Source organism: Antedon mediterranea, chromosome 10 (genome assembly GCF_964355755.1).
Source record: "Antedon mediterranea chromosome 10, ecAntMedi1.1, whole genome shotgun sequence".
NCBI lineage: Eukaryota > Metazoa > Echinodermata > Crinoidea > Comatulida > Antedonidae > Antedon > Antedon mediterranea.
Genome location: NC_092679.1, coordinates 18,808,286 through 18,825,624, shown reverse-complemented (window position 1 = coordinate 18,825,624; position 17,339 = coordinate 18,808,286). Strand labels below are relative to the sequence as shown.

At 33.4% G+C, this 17,339-nt stretch overlaps 2 protein-coding genes across 3 annotated transcripts in view; one reads left to right on the top strand and one right to left on the bottom strand.

Moving 5' to 3' along the window:
- Positions 1-12,184, bottom strand: part of LOC140059910 (FERM domain-containing protein 8-like) — a 35,127-nt gene extending 22,943 nt beyond the window's left edge. Inside the window, exon 1 of one of the 2 annotated variants that reach the window (XM_072105894.1) lies at positions 10,331-12,184. The gene's annotated coding sequence lies outside the window, so the exon portion shown is untranslated. Of the gene's footprint in view, positions 1-1,168; positions 1,478-10,330 lie in introns of those variants that run through there. The other variant, XM_072105893.1, reaches the window with a different exon arrangement.
- On the top strand, positions 2,491-4,098 carry LOC140059956 (uncharacterized). The gene is made up of 2 exons (XM_072105961.1): positions 2,491-2,936; positions 3,514-4,098. The coding sequence occupies exons 1-2, from the start codon at positions 2,560-2,562 to the stop codon at positions 3,716-3,718; spliced, it is 582 nt and encodes a 193-aa protein (XP_071962062.1). The 5' UTR covers positions 2,491-2,559; the 3' UTR covers positions 3,719-4,098.
- Positions 12,185-17,339: the final 5,155 nt, after the last annotated feature.

Here is a 17,339-nt window from a genome sequence, read left to right as displayed (position 1 = left end):
CTATATAAATTCCTGTCATTTGATTGGACGAATGTGGGTCACATGGCGTGCAATAGTACGCACTATTCAACGATCGTTAAATAGTACTTTTTCAAATAACTAGAATTCATTTAGATGTTATATAAAACAAATAATGAATGTTTTGTATTCGTGTAATGGTACAAATAATGGCACTTGGTGAATGATGAAAGGTTATATCAACTCGGCTTTGCCTCGTTGATATAACCTTTCATCATTCACCTCGTGCCATTATTTGTACCATTGCACTCATAAACATTCATTATTTGTATATTAGTTAATACCAGACCAACAAAACGTAGACTGTGATAGTAAGAGTGACTATAGTTATACCATTCTTATCTTTTAGATCTTATTTTTTATTTATTTGATTGTGTACAATGTGTATTTGTTTTTATCACTTTGTATGATTGATATTAGTTAGTTGTTAGTTGTTAGTAGTTAGTTGTTATCATTTGAAATAACCAAACAATTTCATAATCATATAATTATGGACCATAACCAATATTTAAAATCATCATTTTAGATTGTAAATTGTTTATAAATGGTAAATCATGTGACTTTAGTGTTCAACCATATTGCCATAACAAATAAATGTTCTATTTGACTGGCTTCTACTTACTAATTAATTAACTAATAACAAATAGTACAGGCTGTGTAAGGTGTACAGTACTACTTAGTTTAGTAACTAGGCCCTAGTATTACTATATTGTAGGCCTAGCTTACCTATGCCTAGTAGTACAGTAGTAGCCTAGTTAGTAATGTACAATACAAACAACTTGGCCTAATCTAACCTTGGTCAGCCAGTCCATCCTTCCCCCTGCTGATGTTGTTGATTTCTTCATTTATTCAGTCATTCAAATATTAACTACATCTTACTGAAATTAGTATAAATTAATTACGATTGAAAATTAAGATATATTTATATAAGATTTTAAAGGCTACCCTTTCCTACTATCTAGGCTCAACAATCTAAATGTACGTCACACTAGGCCTGAACAGCCTCTCTTTCTCTGTCGTATGAAAAAGAAGGCGGGGTCTCGTGAAAAATAAAAATAAATAGTGGGCCTAGCAAATGACTACAGAAATATACGAATTTTAAACAAAATGTTTTGTTATCAAATGTAGCGTCACGTTATGTGATACTTACAGTTATTTGGCTACTAGCAGTCTGTTTAAAATGTCTCAAAATGTATTTAGACCGGGTTTTAACAATGAATTAAATTAACCAATTTTTCTTCTCAACGTGCCAAGTCTCTCTGTGTGTGTGTGGTGTTTATTTTCATCAATCGGCAACTGTGTATTCTGGTTCCCGTCGTCTTTTTGTTAGCGTAAACGTCATAGTCATCTCATAAATATTCATAAGCAGAATGAAAACATGAATAATCCCGTGTTGGCTTTTTTTTTTTCATTTTTCTTTTTAGTTAGTATAGTATATCCATACTATAACCAACACTGTAAATATGATGTTTTTTCAAGCAGTTAAAATCATCATGGTTCAATCAATTTATCGATTTCGTATCATCTTTAATTAATCATCATCTTTTTCTAGCATTGTTTAAAATATTTTTTAAAACAGTTTTAAATTGATTTATCCAAAAATGTAACTCTTCCCCTGTGTATGCTAGAATATAACTTTACTTAATTGAAGTTTTCACATTTAACAACAACATTTATTTTTCCCATTATATAAAATAATAATATCCATAGACATACATCCTCACCGACGACCAACCGACACTATCAGTTAATTATGGTAAAAAATAATTAAATAACACTTTCCTGTAACGTGATGTCATCGAATTCACTGACGTCATTATAAGCTTTTCTCATGACGTAGTTATTACAATTTTCGGCGAATTAACTAACTGATGATTGGTGGAATTGATGCGTTTATCTATACGCAATAATGTCTCATTTAGGAGTAATTATTTTTACACAAAATATTTATTACAAAAAAAATACGTTATAAAGTGACCGGATTAAGAAGAGATTTAAGAACTTTTATCTTTGAACATTGAATACAATACTTATTTTTATTTAATACCTTTTCATTTCACAACTTTCGTATACTATTATATTAATATATAATATTTATATTTTTTTTAAAGAAAATAAAATTAATAAGATAAGATCACTATGCAAATCGAATACATTTATAAGCTGATAGAGGGCGCTACATCGTTTTAACAAAACATCAACATAAAGCACAACTGAACAACAACATTAGTCGAAATTCATTATTTTGTGACTTTTACTAAGAAGCAAGGGTTTAACATTTTTAGTTTAGATGCTTTTTGATGTATACTATATGTATTTTTGTTAGCTTTTGTTAATCCATCAAAAACTTTTAAAAGTTTATTAGTTAGTACGTAAGTACGTACGACGTGTGGCGGGATATTGCGCGTATCGGAAACGAGCATGCACGCGCGTGTCCTTGCACATTTTTAAAACAGTATTTTGTGACGTTGATTTGACATCGATCGATCCCTACAAACATTTGAGTGATACTGTAAAGTTATTGCTTCTATCTCTAATTTTATGATGGACATGGTCAAATTGGTCCAAGACAAACTGGGTATTCAAAATGAGTTCAAAGCTCAAAACCACAAACTTCAAAAACTTTACTTTGAAAATGAGATACTTAACAAAGAAAACAATGGAAACATCGACCAACTGAATGAATTGGAAGCAGAGAAAACCCGTTTGGAGATACAGCTAATAAACATAAAGGAACGACAGGAACATGACAGGAGATGGAACAGGAACAGACGTCGACAACTGTATAACGCTAATCTGGTGTTACAAAACACTTTGGAGAAAGTGGAAAGAGAACTTAACATTATGAAAGAAAGCAAGAACACGGCACATTCAGCCAAGTTGATTCTGGTTAACGAGAAGGCAGATTTGAAAGAAAGGTATTCTTAATTGTGCTGGTGGTTTCAAGAGGAAGAGGGCGGTCATGGATTACTATAGGCCTAGCATCTTTATTACCCTCCTTTTTTATAATTCGTTTTGTAAAGTCGGGCAAGTGTCTGATTCATATAAAAATGGGATAGGCCTAGGCCTAGTGACTCGTACCACAAACAGTTAATCAAACATATTTTTAAATATAGGCCTATCCTATAGGCCTACCTAAATACCATTTTCGGACGTCTTGGTTCATTATATCATTAACATGTGTTGAAAGAGGGCGCTCATGCACTAGGCCTAGATATGACACATATTCCCCGTCCTTTTTAAAATTGTTTTTATAAGCTGTGTGTCTGATTCATATGAAAATTGGATCGACGTTCTCGTACCACTATTTGTTTCAAACATGTTTTTTTAAACATGCCATTATTATTCATTCGGGCGCGTCTTGTGGTTCATGTCGTCATCTTTACCACTTACCGGCTTGTCATCAGTACATTAATATTGTCCCATGAGCATTCATAAAATCTGTTGGTTATTTCATTTATATTTTTTTTAAGTTCGCAATGTTTTATATTTCAGAGTTAGGATGCTGGAAGCCCAGAATGAAACATTTGAAAACTTGGTGTTAGAAATAAAAGACGAAAAAGAGGAATTAAAAATTCAACATTCTAGTTTAATTGAACGATTTCTGATTGCAAGTGAAGAGATTTCAAAACTTAGAAATGAAAACATTAATCTGATGAACAAACTGGAAATGATAAGTCATTCTTCTGAGGTTGTTTAACAGTGTCTCGCATTTTCTTCGTTTTTAATTATTCGGCCAGAAAAATCAGTACAATAACATATGGTACACTCAAACATTAGGCCTATAAAAATGAATGTTGGACGAATGAGCCTTCAATTGATTTAAATGCATTCTACAAAATAGGCCTTTTTGTTTCAAATCAATCTCTCCTATTTATTTAAACAATTAGTAATAATCATATTCAATATCTACAGTGTATCTCAAAACCCGAATTTGGCTTTTATATGTTATGAAATAACATGTTTTGAAACAATATTGTTACTGTTTTTTAATTCTTGTCACCGTCTTCGTCAGCATATTTTATCATTAATTCTCCAAATAAAGAAAATTTCTAGACGGTTCGACTAAAATATAAACTTTGTCTTATTCGCCAACTCAAAACCACAACAGTATTCATTACGAGGATACGCCTATCCGTTCACTTAACTGCATAACTGTAGTATTTTTAATGGTTTACTCAGCTTCATAACACATGTTACCACAAACTGGGCGTGTTGGTTGTGCGATTCAAACGGTAAGTGCAAATTGTTTGTAAAGTCAAGTGTTTCCTCCTATCCGTATCATCTCATCCCACAGTCTATTTTACTACAATATTAGTTAATATCCAATACAATTTAGTCTCAATATTCTAGGCATTATTAAAACTTCGGGAAAACCCAGACATATGGGCAAGCCCCGAGAATACGATGGTTATCCGCCGTTGTACAACCCCGTGTACAACAATATTGAATACGTACGTGAATATTATTCATAATTATTCAATTCATATACATTCGGTATCTATTTTGTGATACTGATTTTACATGCAATTTGTGAATCGCTTAGAGGCCTTGTGCATTAAACGCTTTATGTAGGCCTATTTGTGCAATAATAATATTTTATTTGTTCTATCAGGCCTAAGAATCATACATTCCTATATTTTTTTCTTTTTACCGTGGGTTCTTCCCATCTTTATTTTATCAGTTTTGTCATTCACTATATGTCTATTTACCTATGTCAGTCTATATTTTTATTATCTTATTATTATCTTGGTTCAATGTTTTAAATTGGAAATTCCAGGAGGATGACGCAATTAACGTCATGACTATCCTCTTATGGTCATTCCATTGAGGGAGCTATTCGCACTATTTTCATTGACAATATAAATGAAAACTGTATAGTTTTATTTCAAATTGTTTTGGATATAATGACTTATACAAAATATTTTATTATACCAAGTGACTGGATTGAGACGAGAACAACTTTACCTTTAACTTCCAACATTGGATACGATACGATACCTATTTCTGTTCAATACTTTGTCATTTCATATCAAACCTAGTATATACTGGTATTACATATCATATAAATATTTTTAAAAGGAAATAAAATTAATAATATCACACTATTGAAATTGAAAAAAATATATAAACTGGTAGAGGGTGCTAAACCGTCTCAATAAATTAGAGTAAATAGAAATACAGTATATTGTGAACATTCTGCCATAAACAATCTGTTCTCTACGACCAGTGGTTTCGGAGATATGGACATTTTTATTAAAATTGCCGCCATTTTTAAATATGCAAATTAGGTAACCCTTAGCCACACCACATGTGCCTCCAGATATAAATTAAAACAAAAACAAGGCCGATGGCTGTAGTCGCGTGTGCAAATTTTAGTTAGTGTTTACCGACCGACCAACCGACCGACATTGTGAGCAATAAAGATTTATATGCTCTATCTACTATGCTATCAAATGTGATGAGCCCATATATGGACACGATGACGTCATATCACTACCATATTTGGACACGTACTTTTTTTTAGTGTAGACAGAGCTATTTTAAACTTAAAATTTTCAAGAGGGCGATCTTACATTAACACGTTATTCCCCCTCTTTTTTTTAAAAGTTGTTTTAAGTATGGTGTCTGATTATGAAAATGGAATCTACTCGTGCCGCCACAAACATTTATCAAACATTCTTATATATAATAGAAATGCCATTTTCATGTCGTCATCGTCATTTTGGCTCGTCCTCAGTAACATTATTATCCCAGCATTCATGAACTTATTTTTACAAGTAGTTCGCGTATTTCAGAGTTAGGTAGGGCCTACTAGGATAGGCCTAGAATATGTTCAACAAAGCTTTTGCAAACAGAGGAAGTAAGATTTTTTTGATGGGCTTCTTTTTTTTTCTCGAAAACACGCCCATACGGAAAACTAACAATGTAGATATCTCAAAATACGAATGTGGTTATGATAATGTTGTGACACAATTGTTTGGTCTTCGTCAGACATGTTATCACTAGGCTGTGTTTGCCATCAGTACTGTTTGCCATTGGACAATGAGACTGTAATGCCAATTAAATGACAAGGGTGGGTGGAAACATATCGAAATAGAATGTAATTTCCGAATTTGGAAATTCCAGAGTATAGTTCGATATATCTAGACGTCGATTATTAGTATTAGTTGCTGCAGACCACCACTACATTGATGTCTATTAGTATTAATATGCGAGTATAAATATAATGTACAGGCATAAACAAACATGGAAAATGGCACTTGGTGATTTGTGAGATCCTATATTATATTACCTGTCGTGATCGGACAGCTAAAATATAATCAGGTAGGCCCTGAGCTCATAAAGTTATATAGGATTAATGCAGGCGCAGTTATATCAATCGTACCGTATGGAATTTTGGCTGCAAAAATATATTTTTGTCATGATCAATGATGATTTTTATATTTCTACATTTTATATACTTAGATTTTTTATATTTCTCTTCGACGAGTATGATCCCCGCTGATATTAACAGATTTTTCAACAGCGCCTTGGAAACTTGTCAAACGTATGCAAAACGTATGCAAAACGTATGCAAAATTATAATATTATATGCAGGAGTTACACTTTAATTGAAGTCTCATTTTCTATCCATTGATACATAAAGAATTGATATTAAGTTTAACATTCCATACGTCTGGCAGGCTAAATGCTTATTATAAGTATGCAATGTATGCGGTCAGTAAAATTCATTGTAACAAAAATAAATACAGAACATTCTTGCAAGTTTTGGGTACGGTACCATCCGTAATTTGAAGTTCAAAAGGCAAGTCCATTGTTATTTATGAATTCGAAAGTATTGCTAGAACATTTTGAATTTTGAAAATGGTGGTACGTCTGTAGATATGCAAATAATTAAATATTAATATTATTTTAATTAATATTACTTTACAGTACCAAAATGTTTCCTTACAGTATGTAGTAGCCGGTTTTTTTCTTCTGAAATACAATGCAAATACACAAAACAAATAAGATATAAATGTGACGCTTTCACGTACCTTTACTGTATACATGCATGTAATTAGGAAGCTTATGGAAGAATTATAAATTACTCCATGGGCACATACATTACCACTTATTTAATTGTAGGACTTTCATTACAAAAGTTTACTTGGATTGGAGAGACAAAAATCAAAAACTAATATAAGCTATAGGCCTACGGGGACAAATTAAGGCTTTGTAACAATTACGTTTCTACTATAGGGCCTACTGATCAATAAACTGGAAATAGACTCGGTCCCGAATACGATGATACAATGGGACAATATGTATCCTTCATGTAAACTGATGTAAGCACGGCAAAGTAAAATTAAAATGCATAACATATACTCTTTTATTACAAATTAGGATGATAGGCATCAAGGAGCCGTAATTATAATTAAGATTCTGTAACCAACGATAAGCTGGTAATTATTCGGCGGATTAGTAGCATAATGAACGTTCAAACCTCAGGTATAACATGGGATTAGCTACAGTATGCTTAGAATAAAAACGTAGCATCAGGCTATTGTAATGATCACCTTATTTAAACGAATAATTCGCATTCTCATTGTTACAATATACGATTTTGCACGCTAAATGAAAGAAAACGAATAAACGTAGAGCCTTCACTTCAAATTGTAGAGCTATATATCAATATTAGTTATAACCTACATATTAATCATCCTATAAATGTTTATTCTTACAAATGGAAGTGAACTGAAGTATTCCACGACCACGTGGCTTTTCTAGTGTTCCTACCCTATAGACTCTCTAAACGGTAATACTTCCGTTTTTTTTCTCGGTTCCTGCTTTTATAGTTTTAATGACGCCCTCTGGAAATTCAACATTTCATAACCTTTTGATCCAGTGGTAATTTTTAAAATATTTAATAAGTCATAATTTAATAAATATTTGGTTTACAAACTTTTTATATAGGACCATGACCATCTCCGTTGCAATGATGTTGAGTGCAAACCAATCAGAGTTTGTACCACGGCATGCATAGAGGACAAACTTTTTGTGTTTGTCTTTTATATATATATATATAGATATTGTAATTAATTATTGTAATAAAAAATGCATCAATCCATCCTTTAGCTCTGGTGATCAGCACTGGCCTAGCCTTCATAGCTAGGGGCCTCACATTCAAACGTCGCGCAAAATGTACTGCTTTTAACATTTTAACCCAAATTAAAACATTTAAATTAGAAGTTTTGAAAAGTCCACTTTTAAGTTAAAATTTGAATTGTATATTTAAGGTTATTACCTTATTTCTAGTCGTTTTCCGTAAACGGGAAAATGCCAACTTTATCTTCAAAAAGTTAAGACGACAAATCTCCGCATAAATTATTCATAAGCACCGTCTGTGGCTTCCCGTCCTGTTTCCTAATAAAGTCCCTATTGTTTTGTATGAGAGACTGAACACTCTGGTGGTTAACGAGGTGCTTTATTACCGAATGGCTTTCAGCAATTACCATGAGGCTATAACCAGGTAATTATTGTATTTTAAAATAGAATAAAGATTCCCTATTCAATGCTACGTATTTTCATATTTAGTTCCTGGTGCTAATCACAGTTACTACATTAGGCCTACAAGTAGTTTTTACCATGGCATGTTTTGCAGATATATCCAAACCGTTTCATGGCCTACATTTTTTTTAATTTCAAGAAAACATGAAAATTTATCTTTCAAAACAAGAAAGAAAAATATCGGTAAGTTTTAATAACGGTAGGTTTTAATATCAGTTAATCTATGTTGTACTGATTGTTGAGTATCAGTACCGGCCTTAAAGGCCAGATGCGGGCAAACAATTTCTATTGATCATACATTCCAATAAATATAGATCTATAGTTTCCCCTATGTTTCATAATTTTGGGGATTTTATTTGTGTTACACGAGCTTTTTGAAAATAAGCACTTCTCAAGCAAGCAAAATCTCTATTTTTTTGTACACAAATGTCGTAAATAGAGAGGCATTTAAAAAAAATTATGAAAAATAAACAGTGTGCTAAAAAATCATATAAGGTGACTAAATTTAGGTAATATAACTTGAATTTTACGTTTCTTGTATTTTTATTCAACTTCAGAGTTGACGTATTTCCATGCTACAGAAAATATATAATTTTCACCTTCTAGGGACATGTCATTACATTAGGTTAAACTGCCTAACTTACTGAAAAAAAGTCTTCCTGGTTTTTATAACAGAATTTTGCAAAATTTTGTATTTGACCATTTTAAGGGAAATTAATGTTTTTTTTCGTCTAGATTTCTATTACAAAAATTTGATTTATGTACAAATAACCAGATATTATGTTTAAAATTCATGCCGGTACTTGAGCTTTAAGCTATATATAATAATAATATATATTATATAATAATATAATAACCGGCATATTTCTTACAACATTGTAACGTTGAAGGAGGACTGAGCACGGTTTGCTTAATGATATATTTATTTTGCCTATTGCAAATACCTAATTTTGTATAGCCTATTTCTCCCCCTTAAATCTTTTCTTATATATTAGTTATAGTTATAGCCCTGCAGTGAAAGAAAATAGTTTATTTTTAATTTCCTCTAACAAAAAATGAAAAGGAAGTACAGTACTGTACCCATTATCGTCTCATGCAAAAAGACAATAAATCAAACAAAAGTAAAAATAAGAAGTATTTGATTGGTGGATAGCAGCCAATCACGTTTTGTTCTCTTATTCGAAATGCCACAATACGTTGTTGAAGCCCAATGCGCACACACCAGCTCCAATATTTATTTGGTAAGTTCTTCGGTATTGCAACTCTATTAAACAAATATCATAATAATTTATGTAGCTTAACTTGCTCAGTGTGAAGTGTTCATGCTAGGCTATTTATAGTTAATTTGTTAATTTTAGAACCACACACATATTTACATTGCATTTTCAAATTAAGCGGGGTTGTAGGAGCTACTTCAACAAATCTTTGCAAGACCTAATATTAATAGACAGGGAAAATCCCTATTTGGATCATTCCACTTTGATGAAGGGATAATATAAGGCTATTATTAATATAGTAGTATCATTTTAAGTAATCATTACTTGATAAAACAACTTGATAAAATTAAATATATTATGGTGTTTATTTATATAATCAATTCGAATTACACAAGCACTGAACTTTAGAATTACGCCTATATCATGTACAGTATATAAAAATTCACAAAAATATCAACAATCACAGATCCGCCGCCAAGGTGCGGATAACTAATGAATACAAGAATCAGAAAACGCGAATGGCGCAGAATGTAACAACTTACTTGTCTACATTGCAACAAACCATAAGTTCTTCATATAACACTCATCGTTTGAAGGAGAGACGCGGCGAGAGTAGAGACCAGATCTTTGCTGTTATTCCCTTTTAATGAATGGAATAGTTCACCTCATTGCAGGATGATGCCCAGTTGTCATATCCACAGTTCACTGAAGCGTAGTAGTCTAGCAGATGGTGAGTTCAGGTTTTTAGAAATAATCATTTGGTAATTCCCAAAAAGTAAAAAATAAACTATACACGTGATTAATTCACAAAGGGTATATATAAAAGGATGATGAGATTTGTGAATATGGAGAATGAATGTAAAGAACGACATCAACGTCACTCGAATCAGAATTTACTAAATGCACAGGCATACGTGTTGTAGTCGTTGGAAATACCGACATCATCTTTCGTCTACTAATAGTATATCATGTATTATTTATGAATAGTAAATACTAACAACGTGAGCATATCTCATAAACACTATCTATATACCCTGTATATAAAAGTTCAGTCAGACAGTGGTTAGCCGCATTTTTTTATTTTTTGGTATCTATGTGAGTGTTGTAAAAGTTGATATTATAGCCTCCTCCTAAAGTATTAGATCTTGTGGTTTTTTTTAAAAAACTATTCTTATGAACAAAACGATGTACTATATTCTTATGAACAAGTATATTAACAAATATTTGAAATGACAATATAGGCCTATTATAATATATATATATATTTATAGCAATCACTTATTAATTTTGGTCAAAATCAATAACAACTTAGGCCTACAAGAAAGGATTTAAGACGATAACAATGCAATTTTTAGTTATTAGTTATTTATTAAAAGTATGAGATTAACATTTAAAAATTATGTGTTTAATTCGTGTAATCAATTCTTAATTAATAATGTTTCAAAAATATAATACACATCACATACTATATACTGTAATACACAAATTGATAATTCGTCCATGACGAAAATCGTAACATTTTACGAGTTATGTGATTGAATGATTGGACGATCGTCCTCCAATCAAAGTGGCCCACGCAAGCTCAATAATAGTAGTACACTCTTTGTTATTATCCATTTGTTTGTATCATGGGCACACATGTACATTGTTTGTTGTATATACCCCCGTGTATACCAAATAGTCGAAAACAATCACGGAAATCCAAGCGGGATGATGCGCTTATTTTATTGGATCTTAGATTATCGATTAATATTTTTAAATGATAATTAATCAGGCTTGCCTCGGAAATATAGGCCCACAATATTTTAACATCATACCTCAGTAGGTAGTCTGGGCTCCAGACGGAGTTTTGTCTTAATATTAGTAAAAATATAAATTTTTGCACATATGGCGTTTCATACGTGTATTACTTGAGTTTGGATTTTCAGACAAAAATCGCGGTCGAAATAAAAACAAATAAATAAAAAAAAAAGACAATAAATACAGACTTGGGGCAAGTCTACTCAGTAGGCTACAATGACCAACAGTTGAGAAATGTGCAGCTGGAAATGTCGCGTCTGCGGCTGGCTGAAAATTCGACAGTTATTGATCATTCCCTGAACGAACACAATTAATTTAAACAATAAAAGTAGTAATTAATAGGCCTACAGAGAAGCTGATGTACTGTGGTTCTTTTTATTATTCATAAAATAAAATATGACCTTTTTTTTATGATACATTGCCCTATTTTTGTTACTGGTAACTTATTAATAGCTCGTAGTCGTAGCACCAACCGATGTTACAATAGTATAGATCAGTTACCCGACTTATTACGTTTTGCAGTGCAACAATGCATATAACACACTGTAAGTGATAGTAATTACCTTTATTTTGGGTTTTTAGGATGATATTGTATGGGGCGCCATAATATTGTACATTATCCCGTAGACTCAATGTAGAATCAGTAGGCAATTACAAAAGCATGTCTGTGTTCGTCAACCGATCACATTATGTGCGAGAGTATGGGAAGTACGTCCGTACGTCTTTGATCCGTAGCTGCTAATAACAGTAGTGGCATGGATAATTCAGTGATGATATCGCGCGGAGTGTACTGTTTTAACATAACAACCAAAAGAAGACATCACTCCCAACAACAACAGACCATGGCATGGCAACCGATTATGAAATACTTAGTAGTATTTTCTCACGGTTATAGGAAACAACAGCATTCCAAGAACGTTTATTATTTTCATACGACCGCCCGGTTGGTGGCGGTGAGGAAAAGGTGGATGGGGTTTTTTTTCTCTCTTGGGTATACCACCATGGAGAAAAAGTTAACATAACCTTTCTTTGTATGACTATCATCGATCTCCAATGGTTTGGAAGTGGTAGCAACAATTCTTTTATATCTCATTTTGTCATTCGGTCATTGTATTTTGAAATCTTTTATATCCTTTTAGGAGGAGGCTCTCAAAATGGTTTTAAACAGTTTTTTATTTGGCAAGCTTCAGGTTTGGGTTTTCCAGTGTGTTCAATATAGATGACACGTCGTATTATAGAATAACTGACACGTAAAGAATTACTACCGGTTTGGTCGTCGAACATCACATCATATTTCCAGTACGGTATATTTTTTGAGACCCCTTTCTGCTACCAGAAAAATATACCGTATATGAAATATACCGTACATGTACGGTATATTCTTGGCAGCAGGCAGAAACAGGGCATAATAATACCGTAATGATAATAATATAGACATAAAGTACATTACGGCACATAAAGTGCGTCAAACATGAGTAAAGATACGTCGACTGTATATTACAAGGCTAATTACTCAGGGGACCTCTCCCCCATCCCACTCCAGTTGTTTTACTGACATATAACGTCATTGTACTCAACTCTATCTATGTAACTGTATGATATAACACTATTAAGCGTGCAATAGCACATTGATTTCATGTGACTTTAGTCACTCTTTTGGCGCTCCATAGAAACGACAATTTTAACACAAACACAGCGGGAGAGAAACACGTCTGTAAATTCGTCAATTTAAAGATGTATTGTTCCCCCTGAAAAAATAATTCTTAAACATTTTTTTAAATATGCCATTTTAATGTCCCCTAATAGTTCTTCACTTTGACCAAAAATTGGATCGGGGAAAAAAATGATCAAATTGGCAGTCAGCAAATTGGTTTTTGGTTGAATTTAACCATTTTATATGTGAAAACTGTAACATTAACTTTTCCGGGTTTTTTTTTCTACGGAAGTGATTATTTATTCGAACTACTACAAATCTATTCAAAGTCTGATTTCTGGAGGACAATACTTTTGTTACTTTTTCTGTGATTCGTAAAAAGTACTTATGAGGTGAAGCCTAATTCTAAGGTGTGGTACTATTCACGATGAATAAAAAGTTAATAAAAGTTAATTAACAAATTTGGAGTCGAAATAAAAGACAGGTGTGAAACGGAACTAGCGCATAAAAATGTACACATGTATTTTTGAGTGACACTTTTGCTGCATATGCGCCCCATACGCCGCCACAAAAATGCAGTGTGTAGTCGACTCTTTTCTTTTTCGCTTCCCGTTTCATTTCAGCAATTAGATTGTTAGGCCTCTATAACAAGATCTTTTGTTTAGTGTGTGTGGCGTGGTGGTGTGGTTGGTTGATTGGGCCTAGAGATTGTTTGTTTTGAGGGGTTACCCAAGGTAATAAAGTATATAATATATACAACTTTTGGTAAATTATTTTTACTGTAAGGGCCTATTTTGTGTTTGAAAAGATCAGATGTGGGCCTAGCCTAGTAGTAGTAAGGTGAACAGACGATCGGGGGGCCAAACAAAGACGATCGGGATCATCATATAGAGACGATCGGGGTCATCATAGAGACGATCGGGGTCATCATAGAGACGATCGGACCCATTTTTTAGGTTCCCGGTCGTCTACGTCTTATACGTTTGTCCCGATCGTCTTAGTTAAGCCTGGTTTCCATAAAATCGCTACACGACCGAGCGTAGCGGTTCTGTGGAAACGCTAGAATATATCGGGGATCTAGGTTAGTACGCGAGCGCTAAATATTCTTTGGTACGCGTATAATATTCATCGCCGGCAAAGTTGAACATGGTTGAACTTTGCCGATTTGACTGCGATGAATCTAGCCTTCCCGATTGCGTCGGCGACATCCGCGCGTGTAGCGATTTTAATGGAAACGCTGTAGCGATTTTAATGGAAACCAGGCTTTAGGCGTTGGGCCCGAACGTCCCACAAAGTTGGGCCCGATCGGATAGCCTCTAGGCCTAGTCTTAATTAACATTGGGCCCGATAGTCTTAACATTGGGCCCGAAAGCCAAGTATATCGTTTGTAAATCCGTTCCATTATAGTTTATAATTGAGTTCTCGGCAAAACAAATAAATGAATATCGAAATGTACATATATAGGGCCTAGCTAGGCTAGGCCTAGTTTATTACATTGTATCACAAAATCGTGGAAAGAACACCTTTAATAAGGCCGGCCTTAATTTATTTTATGAACAATTATAAATCCATTCGTTTTCGTGTACCCGATCGTCTTAGGCATGTTACTTGATTTACTTGATGTTGAGACTTATAAAGCCGAAGCTTGTGTGTCCCTCGACGTGTTTCTATATATTATCTTGTCTACTATAGGGGGCAAACTTGCAAAAAGACAAGTGTTTTTCCAGCCTTGACTTGAACTGGTTGATTTGAGTCAGATTCTATGACGGTTGACGGTAATTTGTTCCAGACATTGCATATGTTTTGAGTAAAGAACTTTTGTCTAATTCGTAGATGAGATATGTCTTTATCATTGAGTCCGAACCGTCCACAAAGTTGGGCCCTAACGTCCGCACGCGTTTTTACCCGATCGTCTTGAAAAAGCCTGATCGTCTGACCCCGATCGTCTTTCAATCGCTAGTAAGCCTTGCATGCAGGCTACACTACTACTAGCTAGGCTTCTAGGTCTAGGCCGTGCCCAGGAAAAGGGCCTCTAGACTAGGCTAGTAGTAGTCTAGACTGGCTTATAGTATAAAATAGGCAAGGCACTCAGTATGTTTTTTGGGTAAACTGAGTTAAAAAATAGGCCTAACTCTTCTCTGTTCTAGCCAGGCCTAGGCCTAAATTTTAAAAGACAAAATAAAATGGGACTGTACTGGAAAAAAAATATGACAGCAGAAAATAGTTTTTATACCTTGATGATATAGCCTATGATAATGGCGAGGCTTTACTTTATTAAAGCTAATTTGTTGTTACTTTTTAAGTGTGTTTCCCAATAAATATAGAAATTAGAAATTCAATGCTTCAAGAGGGCAGCTTTCCATGATCTTAAATCCATCGAAAGGTGGCATAACTTTTAAAATAGAAAGCATATTCGTTATATAGAGGTAAAATTTACAGTTTATAAAAGATTTTAAAAGGAAGAATGTTCTACCATTTATGAGAAAATCCAATAAAGTTATTTATATCATAAATAACATGATAAAAAAACCAGCGTGTGGTTCACTGCATTCGTTAAGCGCGCTCTGTAGACTGATCGATTATTTCAAAGGGATGTTATTCAAAATTGGAAATTATCCAATAAATGGATTAAATACTAACTCATTTACGTTAAATACATATACTGTCTTAAGAATTTGTTGTTTGTTCAACAATGTTTAAAAATTATTATACTGTATATCAAAAAAAGTAAATGGAAAGAGAAACAATGTATGTTTTTGTTTTAATCATTTTGTAAAAAGGAAAGCGAATAAGCGGATTAAAATACTCATGTGCCCAATGAATCATGTTACAATATCATATATCAATACAGGAAATGATGATATTCGATTTTTCCATTGTTTATAATAATGGATCGACACACAGAACTCTAAAAAATTTTATGTTCAAAGTATGTAAGTAAATATGTAAAATAGCATTTGATTATAGATTTTAATTATTTAACATACAACTATGCTTTGTAATGTTTGAATATTAACTATTATTGTTTCTTCAGCACAACTACGTTTTATGAGTTCATATGAGGCTTTAAATAGGACAACATTTTAATAATATATGTGGTAGCCACACAATGACATATCTTGCATAACTTTAAAAAGGCAGTAGGAACAGCAACCTTTCTATGCTGTAACCCAGGCAGAATTAACGCTATCAGATTGTTCGAAACAGAAGCACTCAACATGAAGGGACCCTTAGGGGATAAGAAAGTTATGGTGTGTGTCGTCCACACCGGTGCAATTCAGTTGGGCTGCAAGTCACAGGTTATTCCCGCATTTACATTTACCACACAGGGTATTACTAATGTCTTTTTCAATGTTATGTTTTACAGATGGCATCGAACAGTCTAGTATCTGTTCTGTCTTCAGCACCATCCTCACCACCTTCTTCTATCGGAGAGAAAGAAGGCTACAATGTGGTATTCAAGATTGCTCTTATAGCGGAGTTCTTCTGCGGAATTTGTAAATTTGCGCTGAGGTGGCCTCAACAAGCAACATGTGGTTGTCGGTTCTGCAAAGGCTGCATTATGCGCTATGCAGAGTAAGTCTAGGGGTGTTACTGATAACTGGGAAAGTTAGCGTCAGATTTGACTGCCTTGCATTCAAGTAGACATCGTTAAACTGCTAAAGACGCTTGATTCTATGCACTAGGCCTTAATAATTAACTGTCACAAATGAAAAGTTTACTGGTTTTACTATGAGTACTAGTACTAAATTTAGAATTTATTTATTTGAACAATATGCCAGTTTTTGTCCAACCTTTCCCCATGAAGAAATATCTCCTATACTTGCCTACAGAAATGTAATCATTCTCCCAATCTCATATTTATAATACATTTTCACCAAATACCATCATCAGAAGTTTCTAACTTTAACTCAGGGAACACAAATTTATGTCAATCTTAAAGAATGAGGCATTAAAACACACTGCCATTGAAAATATGAAACTGTTGTGTAACACATTATTTAGACTAGATTTGAACTTGTCACTTTGAAGAGTTTGGGTTATCCGCGCGACAAACACCACGTGCAGGTCATACATTAGAATATTGCACACAGAAA